Source organism: Drosophila mauritiana, chromosome 3L, assembly GCF_004382145.1.
Source record: "Drosophila mauritiana strain mau12 chromosome 3L, ASM438214v1, whole genome shotgun sequence".
NCBI classification, from domain to species: Eukaryota; Metazoa; Arthropoda; class Insecta; order Diptera; family Drosophilidae; genus Drosophila; species Drosophila mauritiana.
The window spans coordinates 20,607,472-20,620,780 of record NC_046669.1 but is presented as its reverse complement, the minus strand read 5'-3'; the positions used below and the strand labels follow the sequence as shown (position 1 = coordinate 20,620,780).

At 45.9% G+C, this 13,309-nt stretch overlaps 2 protein-coding genes across 3 annotated transcripts; both read left to right on the top strand.

The window, feature by feature from the left end:
- The first annotated feature begins 13 nt into the window (after window positions 1-13).
- On the top strand, window positions 14-2,017 carry LOC117140512 (E3 ubiquitin-protein ligase parkin). The gene is made up of 6 exons (XM_033303487.1): window positions 14-313; window positions 373-565; window positions 633-978; window positions 1,136-1,580; window positions 1,640-1,736; window positions 1,814-2,017. The coding sequence occupies exons 1-6, from the start codon at window positions 56-58 to the stop codon at window positions 1,921-1,923; spliced, it is 1,449 nt and encodes a 482-aa protein (XP_033159378.1). The 5' UTR covers window positions 14-55; the 3' UTR covers window positions 1,924-2,017.
- Window positions 2,018-2,176: 159 nt separating this feature from the next.
- On the top strand, window positions 2,177-13,308 carry LOC117140510 (vacuolar protein sorting-associated protein 27). 2 transcript variants are annotated; one of them, XM_033303485.1, is made up of 6 exons: window positions 2,177-3,936; window positions 6,861-8,040; window positions 10,452-10,645; window positions 11,318-11,680; window positions 11,861-12,259; window positions 13,222-13,308. In XM_033303485.1, the coding sequence occupies exons 2-5, from the start codon at window positions 7,128-7,130 to the stop codon at window positions 12,215-12,217; spliced, it is 1,827 nt and encodes a 608-aa protein (XP_033159376.1). In that variant the 5' UTR covers window positions 2,177-3,936; window positions 6,861-7,127; the 3' UTR covers window positions 12,218-12,259; window positions 13,222-13,308. The 2 variants fall into 2 exon arrangements, with proteins under 2 accessions (XP_033159376.1, XP_033159375.1); XM_033303484.1 differs by lacking the exon at window positions 13,222-13,308 and having other exon boundaries at window positions 11,861-12,732.
- Window position 13,309: the final 1 nt, after the last annotated feature.

Sequence of the window (13,309 nt, the reverse complement as noted above, 5' to 3'; positions counted from 1 at the left end):
GCAACGCTGAACCATATACACTGCACTAAAATTAAATCCGATCAGCTGATAACAAATGAGTTTTATTTTTAAATTAGTTGCCACTTTTGTACGCAAAATGCTGGAGCTGTTGCAATTTGGAGGGAAAACCCTTACGCACACGCTGAGTATTTATGTAAAAACGAACACGGGCAAAACGCTGACCGTTAATCTGGAGCCCCAGTGGGATATTAAGAACGTAAAGGAACTGGTGGCCCCACAACTGGGACTTCAGCCGGATGATCTAAAGATCATATTTGCCGGTAAGGAACTAAGCGATGCCACGACTATAGAGGTAAGAAGTTTTTTTAATGTATCCCCCACATGAAGTTAACTTTTTCTGTCTTCTAGTAGCAATGTGACTTGGGACAGCAAAGCGTTTTGCATGCCATTCGTTTGCGACCGCCCGTGCAGCGCCAGAAAATCCAGTCGGCCACTTTGGAGGAGGAGGAACCTTCGCTAAGTGAAGAAGCCTCCAAGCCTCTTAATGAAACTCTGTTGGACTTGCAGCTGGAAAGCGAGGAGCGTCTGAATATAACCGATGAAGGTATGCAACAAGTTGTTTTTTTTTTTCGAAACGAAACCCCTTTGTAATTCCCGCGTATCCTCTCCAGAAAGAGTCCGTGCCAAAGCGCATTTCTTTGTGCATTGCAGCCAATGCGAAAAGCTGTGTAATGGCAAACTTCGGGTGCGCTGCGCTCTATGCAAGGGCGGCGCCTTTACTGTCCATCGTGATCCGGAGTGTTGGGATGATGTCTTGAAGTCGCGTAGAATTCCCGGTCATTGCGAAAGTCTGGAGGTGGCCTGCGTGGACAACGCGGCTGGCGATCCGCCCTTCGCTGAATTCTTCTTCAAGTGTGCTGAGCATGTCTCCGGCGGGGAGAAGGATTATGCAGCTCCCTTGAACCTAATCAAGAATAACATCAAGAATGTGCCTTGTCTGGCCTGCACGGATGTGAGGTGATTATACAATAAGGCATATTGATATTTGATATTTAAAAATCCACATCTTAATTTCTTATCATCGAAAATAGCATAGCAATATCTTTTAAAATCTCTAAAGTAATTAATTGTCATTTAATTTTATTTTACTATAATCAGCATTTTATGTTCACAGTGATACCGTTTTGGTTTTCCCCTGCGCATCGCAGCACGTCACCTGCATCGACTGCTTCCGCCATTATTGCCGTTCCCGTTTGGGCGAGCGTCAGTTTATGCCGCATCCGGACTTTGGCTACACCTTGCCCTGTCCCGCAGGCTGCGAGCACTCGTTCATCGAGGAGATTCATCACTTCAAGCTGCTGACACGCGAGGAGTACGATCGGTACCAGAGATTCGCCACCGAGGAGTATGTCCTTCAGGCAGGTGGAGTACTCTGCCCCCAGCCAGGCTGCGGTATGGGCCTTTTGGTGGAGCCCGATTGTCGCAAGGTGACCTGCCAAAACGGCTGTGGCTACGTGTTCTGCCGCAATTGTCTGCAGGGCTACCATATCGGGGAGTGTCTGCCCGAGGGGACGGGCGCCAGTGCCACAAACTCCTGCGAGTACACCGTGGACCCCAATGTGAGTTGGCTCTTATGCGGCCCAGTCATTCCCGCTTGTGTAATCATTTGCTTTTTTAGCGAGCTGCCGAGGCGCGATGGGATGAGGCCAGCAATGTCACCATCAAAGTCAGCACCAAGCCCTGTCCAAAATGCAGAACCCCCACGGAGCGAGATGGTGAGTTGGGCGAGCATCGAAGACACCTAAGACGCAGTTTGTAACATATCCATACTCTCTTCTTCTCTTCCTACCAGGCGGCTGCATGCACATGGTCTGCACACGCGCTGGCTGCGGATTCGAGTGGTGCTGGGTCTGCCAGACTGAGTGGACACGCGACTGCATGGGAGCCCACTGGTTCGGCTAGTCCTTCGTCATCGTTGTACGTCGGCCCGACGGGTCCTTTTTGTTTGTTGACTACTTTTAAATTGTATACCATAGTAAAGACTTCTCGAGCAACACCCTGTTTGCCGTCTACGCAATCAATAGCAGAAACACCCCTGACAAGGACCAACGCAAAGCACATCCTACCCCACTCTGTTCCTTCGTTGCGTGCGCACAAAAACTTTGTTTACGTTTTTCCAAGCTCGCCCACAAATATTTTGAGGGCTTTCCTCTTTGGCCAGGCATGCGAAAACCGCAACAAACACGTGCACTTGGCCAAAGAGCCAGAGAGCGAGTGTCGCGGATGCGCAGTGGGTGGCCAGCGGCACAAGGCTCATGTGATTTCAACCCAGGCGCGTAGCCGCAAGGGGACTAATAATTGATTAGGGGATGTTGAAGGCATTTCAAAAATGTTCCAGGATTTTCAAAACTACTAACTACTATTTCTTGCGAAAGAGGGAAAACCCTCTTATTTCAAGAATGTACCAGTCAAACAGACCCCTTCCTATGTGTCTTGCATTTTTCATTTTAAATGTAATATATATATAAGAAAATTTCTAAGAAACTGAAACATAAATTTTGGCCATGAATACGTTAAATTAAATATTAAATATTAATTGGTATGTGCCACCGCCCTAGGACACATCTGTAAGTAAATAGATTTTAAACAATCTTAGTTAAGACACCCGCATCCCCCTTGAATAACTAATTTAAATTTATAAACTTCTGGAAGAATTGTAATTAGTCCGCTTAGTCTTGGAAACTCGAGACTCCTGAAGTGCATCTGAGCTGCGAAAAGTTTACCTGCCTGGTTATCAGTCTGCCTTGCAGCTTATCGGTCATCTAAAGTTGGGATGGCCGAATGCCACAGGTTCGCAGGAGGCTCTTAACCGGAAACATCCCTTGGCGGAGTGCACCACGAGTGAGCCAGAAAGTGTGCTATGGTTTTTCGCACGCTGGTGGAAATTCGTGGCCCGGACATCGATAAATCGAGCCTATACACAACACATACCTCATTCACACAGCGAACGTGGGAAACCCCCAAGCGGCACTCTGGCGGAAAATTTGTACCGCACCTCTCTCTCTCTCTCTTTGGCTCCCTGTCTCTCTGGGAATTGCCAATCTCTCGCCCATTTAGAAGTAACGCCACGTTCTAGATTCCTTTCGGCTTGCCGCTCTGTTTTGGTTGGCTTTCTGTTTTGTGCTCTAATTCGTAAGCAAAGCCAATAGTTTTCGCTCTGCCATTTGTCAGAGAGCCGCGAAGAGAGATTGAGAGGGGGAGAGCAAAGTGCAGCGCATTTTCCGCCCTCGAAAATGGCGAAAAGGAAAAGCTCGCTCGCGCATGTGGGCAGGTTGCCCATCGAATCGGGTCACAAAGTTCCCAGTGCAGCAGCTTCTGTGTGTTGTTTTTTCCTAGCTATTTTTTTTTGCCGTTTTCCGTCTGCTCCTTGCTGTGGTGCTTGTGTCTTTTGCCAGCTTTTCTTCTTCAACTTGGGGGCCTTCGGTGTATAAATGGCAGCGCGCCCACGTATCGCGTTTCAGTCTACGTTGGACTTTAGCGCGCGTCGCACACACACTGCGTATACGTAACGGCGGACTCCGCACCGAACTGAGGCCTCCGTCCAAGTGACGCCGCCGTGCTCCGATCACTTGGCGTTCTGGGCCGGTCGCTCTTCGATTTTTCCGCTCGAGCCTCGAAGAGAAAAGTCGGCGGAAAAGTGCCTTCCTCTCGGGAACCGTTGTGAACTGCTTTGTGTGGGCAATAGAATTTCAAATTTAACGGCTTTTCGTGGTGAAAAAATCATTGGGGAATTTTCAAAATCGAAGGCGAGGCTTATAATTACATTAAATAATTTCGACGGTTGAAATTACGGATATTTTAGGAGAAACATATTAGGCACAGTGAAAATATTTAGACGTGCAAAAAAACTTATTAATAAAGTGAAAAATTAAAAAAAAAAAATAATAATACTATCAGGATTGCCTCGTTAATAAGGTATTAATATATTATTATATATTAAAATATATTTCAAAAAACATCACTTATGCTACTAGTTTTCTATTATATCAAATACCATACAAATAAATTAAGATTTACTTACTTGCTTAAAAATAAAATTATGTGCACTTAGCAACTCATCTGTACTTACTTATAAGTTTCATTACTTTTGTTCCGCTTACATTTAAAAAAGTATCTATTGTTACACCCTAGCATATTTTGCAAGAACACCCGCGCACTTGAAGTCCTGCCCCATTATTGCGTTTATTTATTGGTAGTGCTCCTTCGAGAAGATACTCAATTAAAATCGCTATATATTCCGCTGCATGCATTCGGGCGCTTCGCTCGGGACACATTGCACATACGCACCGTGTGACGCGCGCTGGTCCGTGTAATGATTGTGTACACCAGCAGCTCCTCGGCCTGCTCCTTCTTCGGTTACTGCTGCTGCTGCTGGCCGCAGAGGAGGAAAACAAAAAAGTACAGAAACAGAGCAAGAGCTGAGGCGAAACCCCGTCTCGGGCTGCTGTTTTTATTGATTTATATATACACGATGGCTGCGAGTGGGAGGCTGTTCAGTTGCTGCTGTTGCTGCTGCTACTGCTGCTGCTGCTGTTGTGTCGCACTGTCCCAAAAAGAGGCACCACCAATACACACTCATGCACAGCATCCATCCATCCATTTACACGGCTGCCGTCGTGCTCAACTTCCGTTTCCTGTCGCAGGATCCAAAGAGCGAAGTGGCGACAGAGAGAGGTAGAGCAAGAGAGAGAGAGAGAGAGAGAGCAAAAGGCCAGACTTGCCTTCCTTTTTGGGGGCCCAACGACCCAACGATTGCAGTTGCTTAACTAGACTTATTTCGAGGCTCATTTCGTCAGCCAGCCAGTTTTCGATTCGCCTAACCCTTTGGACTCGGACTCGAAAGCTCTCTCTCCATATATCTCTCTGCAGCTCTCTCGAGCTCACTCTTCGCCGGCTAATGGCTCGCTTTCTCTCACCAAGTTGTGTTTACATTGATTATGTTATCCACTCCGCCAGCCGTGTTTGACTTTGCTAATAGAGTTGTCCTGCCACCTCGCCACCCACCCCTGACTTGCTAATTTGCTGCCAGGACATCACCATCATCATCATCACCATCATCAGCAACCTCATCTGAAACGTCACTCGCTCGGGCCCTCCAATCAATAAAGGTTGCCCCTTCGCTGGTCCCACGTACCACCCACTAGCGATTGCCTTCAATTATTATTTTTCGCCTTTTCTGGTGTTTTTGCACAAAAAGTTTATTAATCAATAAACGCACACGTCAAGCTCACGCTTACACAAGTAAAGGAGAAACACAAGGAAAATACTCGTATTTCTATTTGGATATCTAAGTCAAAATAATGTTCAAATAAAATATGACTAATATGACTACATATATTCATGACTCCTAATGCTGAATATGCCCTTAAATATTACAACTGCATGGTAAATATAATATAATAAGTATTTATTATTCAGTTTAATTTACCGCAAAAATGTAATGTACTACATTATCAGGACATTTGATAATTTGTTCGAAAATTTGTTAAAATTCATAAAACATATGAATAATAGAAAATTAATATATTTTTCACTGTATTAACTGACAACCAAGGTAAAAGGTTCCAAAATGTAGCATTTAAAATTAAAATAAATGCATCTAAATACGGCTCTTAACACTTCTGTGTTAATTAATTAATTAAAGAACTATATATTCTCCTGCGTGTAACTAATTTGTGTGTGCTGATACGTAATGTCCTGTGCGGGTGACGTGTGGTTCTGTGGCCAAGAGAAGCTGCTGGAAGACGTTTCGGGGTTGCCTGGTGACGACTTTGCATCAGAACACATTCCCACCCACAGGTCCTTATCAATCCCACTCCAGATGTGTGCACTTTTGTGGCTCATTAACGGTTTGCATGCGGCCAAAATGCATGCGGTTATTCATTGAATGCGAGCGCGAGAGTGTGCGAGTGTGTGAGTGGTGTGTGCAAGAATGTGTATGCGCGTGTGTGTGTTTGCTGGAGATGCGCTCGATAAGTTGAGTGGCTGTTTGTTTCGTTGTTGTGGTGCCACAGCTGCCTGTGCGTGAGTGCAAAACAAACGGAATTTTGCGCATGGCCCATCAAGAGATGCACCCACCCGCCAGGCCGGGGACCTTCCACCACTCACACACACTTTCCGCCGTTCCAGCTCCCCAATTGCCAGACCCATCATCCCATGCCACCATCCATTTCCCATTTCCCAGCCATCTTCAGTCGGCAACCGCATTTCGTGCACCATAACATCGCTGGCAATTATTCGGCGAGTTGCTGGCTCTCATTAGCATGTATGGAATGTCTGGATTGCACTCAGTTAAACTCAAGGATCCACAATGGAGGCATTTGTTTGCTTGTCGTTCTTTTGACTAACTACATAGATTGCCTTCATACATTCAGCACGATCTTTTCATTTATCAATGAGACTAACCTAAAAACATAGTCTTTCTTTCTTATTTTTAAACACGGCAAGTAAAGAAGTAATGATAAGAGCACACATGTCCTGACTAGACGATAAATATTTCCATAATGCCCCTACTTCGCTGTTAGTCCTGGTCAGCTAAGTAGTCTTGAAACCACATAATTTCCCTCGTAACTCGGCCAAGCAAACCCCAGGACCATGTAGCTCACATAGCACATAAAGCGTTATTGGCCCGATGTTAATTGAATTGTCTGCGGCCCCGAGCGCAATTGTCTCGTTATTCCCAGCCATGGGCTGCTGTTTAACGATCTCGCCATTGGCCTTACCATTTCCTTTGGGCCGTCAAACGTCGTGGCATTAACACTCACACGGGACACTATTTCCAACTGATAATAAAGCCACCTCCCTTGCTCACTTCTTCTTTTCTTTCGCTCCATTCACAGGAGGACAATAAGAAAACTGCAAGTGTGGCGAAAATTGATTCGAACATAAATAAAGGGCAGCCAAGCGTGGCCAGACAAGGACAACAAAAGCAAGGGAAGCCGAAGGATTTGTGATTGGCCGAAAAGGCAAAAATCAATAAAAGCGCCACATGTAAGAGGACACCGGGCACAAGCGACATGGTGGCCAATCGGCAGGGCATGGGGCTCACGACTCCTAGCCTCCAGTTGCTGCGGTGGAATAAGTAACGAGTAGTCCCAGGGAGTAACATGTCGGATCGATATCCAGCCAGCTTCTACGATCAGCATCATCACCATCCGCATCATTTTACGCCGACAATGTCGCACTATCCGCCGCAACCCTACAGATCGGGTTACACCGGCTACCATCCCTATGGCTACGGCTATGGGTCTTCTTCTAGTGCTTCTTACATGCCTAACTACTATCGCTATGCTTCGTACGCCTCGCCGCACTATAGCCAGCACCATCAGGGGATGTTCACGCCGGCTGGCCAGCAGATAATCCCCTCCAGCGTGCTCCACTATCCGCCCAGACCGCATCCCTACCAGCAGATACCGCAGCAGCAGCAGCCACATCCGCAGCAATCTCAGCCTGGTTACGAGCCACCACCACCCTTGCCGTACAGTTCTTCCGCTTCTTACCAATCTCGTGGCTTCGGTGGCTTTGCGGGCCCAACGCCGCACTATGCGCCACCTGGCAGATCCTCGACGCCAGCGCCAAATCGCACAGTGTTGCCACCCAGCTATCTGGAACCGCTGCGCAGCTACAGCACCGAGCAGCAACACCTAAGTCAGCAGCAACATCTGAGCCAACAGCAGCTGCAACATCACCCGCTGCCTGGAACCCCAAAGCTCGAGGATCCGGATGTCGAGGTGGAGGCGGTGGCCGAGTCCCCCGCTCAGCGATTGACCACTTCGCCGCCCATGATCAGTGCCACCGGAACGGACAGCGGCATCAGCAATTGCAGCACGCGGGCGAGGAGCGACAGCAGTCAGAGCACGCCCGTTTACAGTGGAGAATATCCGGTTAACATGTCCGTGGAGTCCGCCTCCTGTGTGCCCTATCACTGTCCGGCGGATGCGCGGGACTACGAAGAGGAGGAGCACCAGGCACCGGTGACGGCGGAAGTCAGAAGGGCGGACACTCCGCTCGATATTACCGGTAAGTTGTCAGCTTTTTTCGAATCGCGTCGCATCGCCTGTCGTTCCTTCATTACACTCTATTTAATTTGCAATTATGCACGGCCGCGGGGGAGAATTCGAAAATTTATGCAAACATATGTCAGGCAAGATTATGTAACAAGTATTCAAGTCGGCAACGGGCGACAGCCAACGGCCAGTTACTTCAGCTCAAATCAACGATTTTAGCAACTGTGGGTGGTGGCTCGAAATCGATCGGCAATTTGGGGGCCATTCGGGTGGGAGTCTGATGGGGGAGAAGAAAAATATTTCAAACCACGAGAGCAATTTTTCTAAAGATATTTAAGGTCAAAACACTTTATGGTGAACAAAAAAGAAATAGTTAGGTTACATAGTAACATAATAGTTACATACAATAATATTTTATTCCACAGAAATAAATATATTTATTATATTATTATTATATATTTTCAAGTTATTTATTATTATATATTTTCAAGTTATTTAGTTACAAATTAATGCAAGAACTGTCCGTTCGTGTTGCCGTCATCGTTGTCAGCGTGTCCAGAGTGTCGTCCGTAAAGCTCCTCATCAGAAGCGCTTTCCGTCAGGTTTTTCCACCGGCTCCTGCGACACCAGCCCCCCTCCAATCACCCACATATTTCACAAGCCTGACAAGCCGACGTTTTGCAAACACTCAACCAATCAGCGTTGGTTAACTGCTGAAATACTTCCGTTTTCCAGCAGAAAGGGTGGCTCTACGAGGAGCGGGTGGCCTTTTGGAGGGCGCCTACGTCATGGCGCTTCGGGAACTTCAAATTAGCTGTCTATTTAGGCACGCGAATAGCAGCAACCGAGAATCGCCGAGAGTTTGCTCTGTGATGTGTGGCATTTGAATTTTTTGTCGTGTGTGCAAATCAATAAGTCAACTGCGTATGCGGATGACCCACCAGGTGCGAAGTGAGCCCACAGCTTTTCTCTAAATATTTCCAGTGCAAACGAACTTCTTGCACTGCACAAAATCATATCTCTCATCGCTCTAATGCAAATATATTATTATTTCGGTTGTGGTGCAATAATTTGTTATTCGAATCATTAAAATTTTAAAGTTATATGTTTCGCAAAATACGTAAAAAATCGTCATTAATTATTCTGTGTGAATTTACCTAACAATGTTATTTTTGTCTGTTTTTCCAAAGTTTAGGTAATATTTTTGAAAGTCTCGTGTAGTGCTTGCATGTGTTTTTTGTGTAGAGCTACATCGTTATCAATGGGCGTTTGACTTTCGCACACAAGCACACCCACACAGCAATATCTAGGGGTGTCTTTCTGGCATCTGTGTGTGCGTGAAATGTCATCACAGCCAGCATGTAAATGAACTTTTCAGCGTAATGCGGTGGTTGCCGCTGCTTTTGCCGCTTTACTACCGTTTGCCAAGCCGCCCACACAGACAGGAAAGCCAGGCAAACAGCCGCAAACATATGCACAGAAGAAAAAGGGAAGATCATTTTCAAGTTTCTATTATAAGATCAACGCTCAGCTTTTAAATCATAGAAGCTCTTTAAGGGTTTCCAAATTCTCTTTAAGCCTATCTTCGAATAGCATTGTAGAAAATTTGTCGTATTTTTTTCCTGTGCACTAATCAAGGGAGGAACCAGCGACACCCACAAACAAGACGAGGAACAGCTCCCTGGTGCAATAGCCAGGGTTCAAATTCGACTTCAACCCCAACCTCCGATTTTAGCCACCATATGGAGGCGAAAATCAATGTCCGTTATGTGAAAAAAAGTGCAGTAAAAATCAGAATACAAATGAAACCATTTCAGTGGCTTAGGAAGCCCAAGTAAATTTGATACATTCAACATTGAACTTTTTAAAATCATAAGTTAGGAAATAAATTAAGAGCAAGTAATGGCGGAAATAATTTCGTGACATTCAGGGAACAATATTACATTTAATGCATTGCAGTTACTGCCAGAATGAGAACAACAAGTCCAAAACTTTAGATGGAAATACGTAAACATTGCAGGCAGAGTCGCATGCGCCGAGAAGTGCGCTACACTTTTTGTTGATGTCCCTCCGCGCTCACTCTCCGCTCTCTTGCTTGTGTGGGTGCATGAGGCGGTGTGTATGTGTGCGTTAGCCACGTTCAACAAGTGCATGTCGCTCTCCGGACGTACTGTCGCTCTCTCTCTTGCTGGCCTCGGGAAATATGATTTGATAAGCGTGTGCGAAAAAGCCCCTCGATTTCTCGTTGGATGGTCAATGTTCGGGGCCCGGTTTTTAACCCTTGATGGCCGCCTGCACGCATGACAAAATAATTAGAGCTCCAGAATTGCGCAAAGATAAGCAAGGAAAAGGGAAACCCATTATTTCGCAACTATTGATTTTTTTTGTCAAAGCCTCCTCATCATGTCTTAACTCATTTTTCAGATGACATAAGCGCCACGTCGCCAGTGGCCGCTGATAAGGTGAAGCCCACAGCGCCCACTCCATCAGAAGTTGCCAAGCGAGCGGAAACCAATTTGCAGCCGGACTCAGCAGCATCCTCGGATGCGCCGACGACGCCGCAGGATACTAGTGGTGATCCAATAATAGAGGCGACCGACGAGAGGCCAGGACATGCGGTAAGTGGTGGATGAAATCGAATTAGCGCGGGCGGGAAAAATTGCAAATTAAAGCTGCAGGTGCAGCGCGGATATATAAGGGGTAAATTTAGGAGCCAATCAGGGGGCGGGTATCCTGCCATACTGACGGGATAAATTAGGCCAAAGCAGGCGAGCAACCAGAGCCTGATAATGACAGCAGCCCACACTCATCACCAGTCCTGGCCAAAAAAGAGAAGGCCAAAGGCGAAATGCGTTTAGCTCCATCGACCGGCTTTACTCATAAAAAAAGTCCGTAAAAATTGAGAGAAAGCACGGGAAAAGCTCTCGAATGGAGAGAACCACGGCCGGAAGCCTTTTTACAGGGTGCTCCAGCCGTACACAAAATGGGGCGCCTATTGATTTTTGGGGCGCTACGTTGAACTTCACCCGGCTGTCTGGATGGCTGGCTAGCTAGCTGGCTGGTTGGATTGGAGCTGGTTCGAAAGAGGATGAGGTGGCTCTTTTGGGGGTTGCCTGGTAACACGAGCTGCCAGCTGGCGGAGAATGGGGATGATAGTGGGGTGCAGAGAGTCCGAGGGGAGACTGGCAGCAAAGTTGTTCAAGTACTAGCTACTTGAACGTAACAACTTTGCCGCTGCAAAACGACTTGGAAAAAACTAAATCGATTTTTGTGCTCTCCACTTGCAACAGCGACAACAGCAACATCCTGTGACGAACAACTGGAGTCCAACGCCGCGGCGCCCGCGCACTCCGCCGGCACCACAGAACTCGCCCATTGGCTTCGGCCAAAATGCGAGTGTGCCACCCGCCTTGGCTCACCTGCTGCAGCAGCAGCAACAGCAGCAATTGCAGTTGCAGCAGCAGCAACAACATCAGCAGGTTGGCAACCTCAAGCGGTGTGCAACATCTGGAAAGAATCGCAGCAGCAACAACCGCATCATCGAGTGCGATCTCATTCCGAGCAAGAAATCAAAACGGAAGCCGACCAAAAAGCAAGCCGGAGAGAGCGAAAATATGGAGGCTGTGGAGCCGATTGTTAGGGAACAGATTAGGGTGAGCTAACATTTACCTGTTACAGAACCTTCTGATCTTGATTGTTAGTTCGAAATTAAGTTTTTATATTTAAAATATTTTTTTTTAATGTTTAATATTTGGTCGTGGCTACACCGTTTTCATTGTGTATAGTAATAAATAAAGGAGAAGTACTAATAGAAAATTTAAAAATCCCGACAGGATATCAAACCATTGCCGGGATTCCTGCAGGCCTTTGGTTCCACCGAAATAGGTCGCTTCTCCGAGCGATTCCTGCAAACGCCGGAATCCCTAGTGGAGCGATTAGCCGAGGAGTATGCAGGCAGCGCACCCAACCACTGTCAATCTCATCCAGCTGGAGGCTACATCGAGTCCCCGGCCATGGGCACACACAACTACTATCCTTATGAGGAGCAGAACCAAGGCGGCTATCCAAGGAATCGAACGCGAGACTACGGCTACGAGATTCCGGACTACATGGCGTATGAGCGATACGCGGCCTATGGAGCTGGAAGACCAAGAGCTCGCTTCGGGGAAATCCGCTGCAACGGCTACTAGATACGGTCCACCGATATCGAGCGGATCATATATAGAACTAGGGTTAGTGTTGTTGTAGTCGTGCATAGTCGTTGTCATTCGATATTCTCTGTGTGTGCCTTTTTCGGTCAAAATTAGAAAATGTATCCCCCGAAGAGTTGTTGTTGAGGGGGGCATTGTTAGCAATGAGTGCGGTCAAAATTTACCACAAGGAAGATAGAAAACATAGAAAAACCAAAGGAAACAAGAAGCCAAAATATTGTTAGCAATACTATATACATGTACATGAATATTTAATTAAGTAGTTCAATGTATTTTAAATCGAAGGCGTTTTTAAATCGATCCAGCATGTAAGTCGAAATCTTGTCCCACTGTACATAAGAATGCATTTGTATGTGTAACTCTCGGTTTAGTCAAGCTACTTGGGCAGTTGGTATTGGGATCTAAATGTTTTTAAGGCCTCCAGGAGTTCGGGGATATTTTACTCAACTTCTACGTGAAAGTATTTAACACTCGAAAATTGCTTACAGCACCGTTTCCAATCGGAAGCCATTGTTTTTGGGGTTCAAAATTCCGATATCACCCCAAAACTAAGTAAAGTTAAACAGAGCGAAAAATCGTACATATAGCAAATAGATGTGCCATTGAAAAATATATTTAATTGAAAACACCATAATTTAGGAATTTATGTACAATACAAATACAAATTAAAGATTAGCTACGGTAATCTAAAGCCAGATAGTTAATGTTAAAGCAATGCAGTTCATTTTAGTCTAGGGCACTGACGCACACATACACAAAAACACAGACACACGGCTACAGATACACCCATACAGAGACACACTCGAACCACCGCACTAATTTGTACTTGGCAAAATTGTTTTTGTTTTCTACCGATTTACTAACAACTAATTAATTTTCTTATCGATTTCATTGTTGTATTAAGTGCCTTAATTTACTTGAATTGATTTCCAATATCTGGCGTAACCAAATAAACGTAACGAATTTGTATGATTTACTTGTAGAGAAACAACCAAGTTCAGGTTTCAAAGGGGCCCAACAAAATTTCAAATGCAAATCGAACAAATCAATGAAGAGAAAAACAACCGAACT

What these genes read in the sequence shown, in the direction of transcription:
- LOC117140510 (XM_033303485.1), top strand. Translation starts at nt 7,128, where the DNA reads ATGTCGGATCGATATCCAGCCAGCTTCTACGATCAGCATCATCACCAT. An exon ending in ACGAGAGGCCAGGACATGCG is followed by an intron (nt 10,646 to 11,317) that starts GTAAGTGGTGGA and finishes CACTTGCAACAG; the next exon opens with CGACAACAGCAACATCCTGT. An exon ending in TTGTTAGGGAACAGATTAGG is followed by an intron (nt 11,681 to 11,860) that starts GTGAGCTAACAT and finishes AAATCCCGACAG; the next exon opens with GATATCAAACCATTGCCGGG.
- LOC117140512 (XM_033303487.1), top strand. Translation starts at nt 56, where the DNA reads ATGAGTTTTATTTTTAAATTAGTTGCCACTTTTGTACGCAAAATGCTG. An exon ending in TCTGAATATAACCGATGAAG is followed by an intron (nt 566 to 632) that starts GTATGCAACAAG and finishes TATCCTCTCCAG; the next exon opens with AAAGAGTCCGTGCCAAAGCG. An exon ending in CTGGCCTGCACGGATGTGAG is followed by an intron (nt 979 to 1,135) that starts GTGATTATACAA and finishes TTATGTTCACAG; the next exon opens with TGATACCGTTTTGGTTTTCC.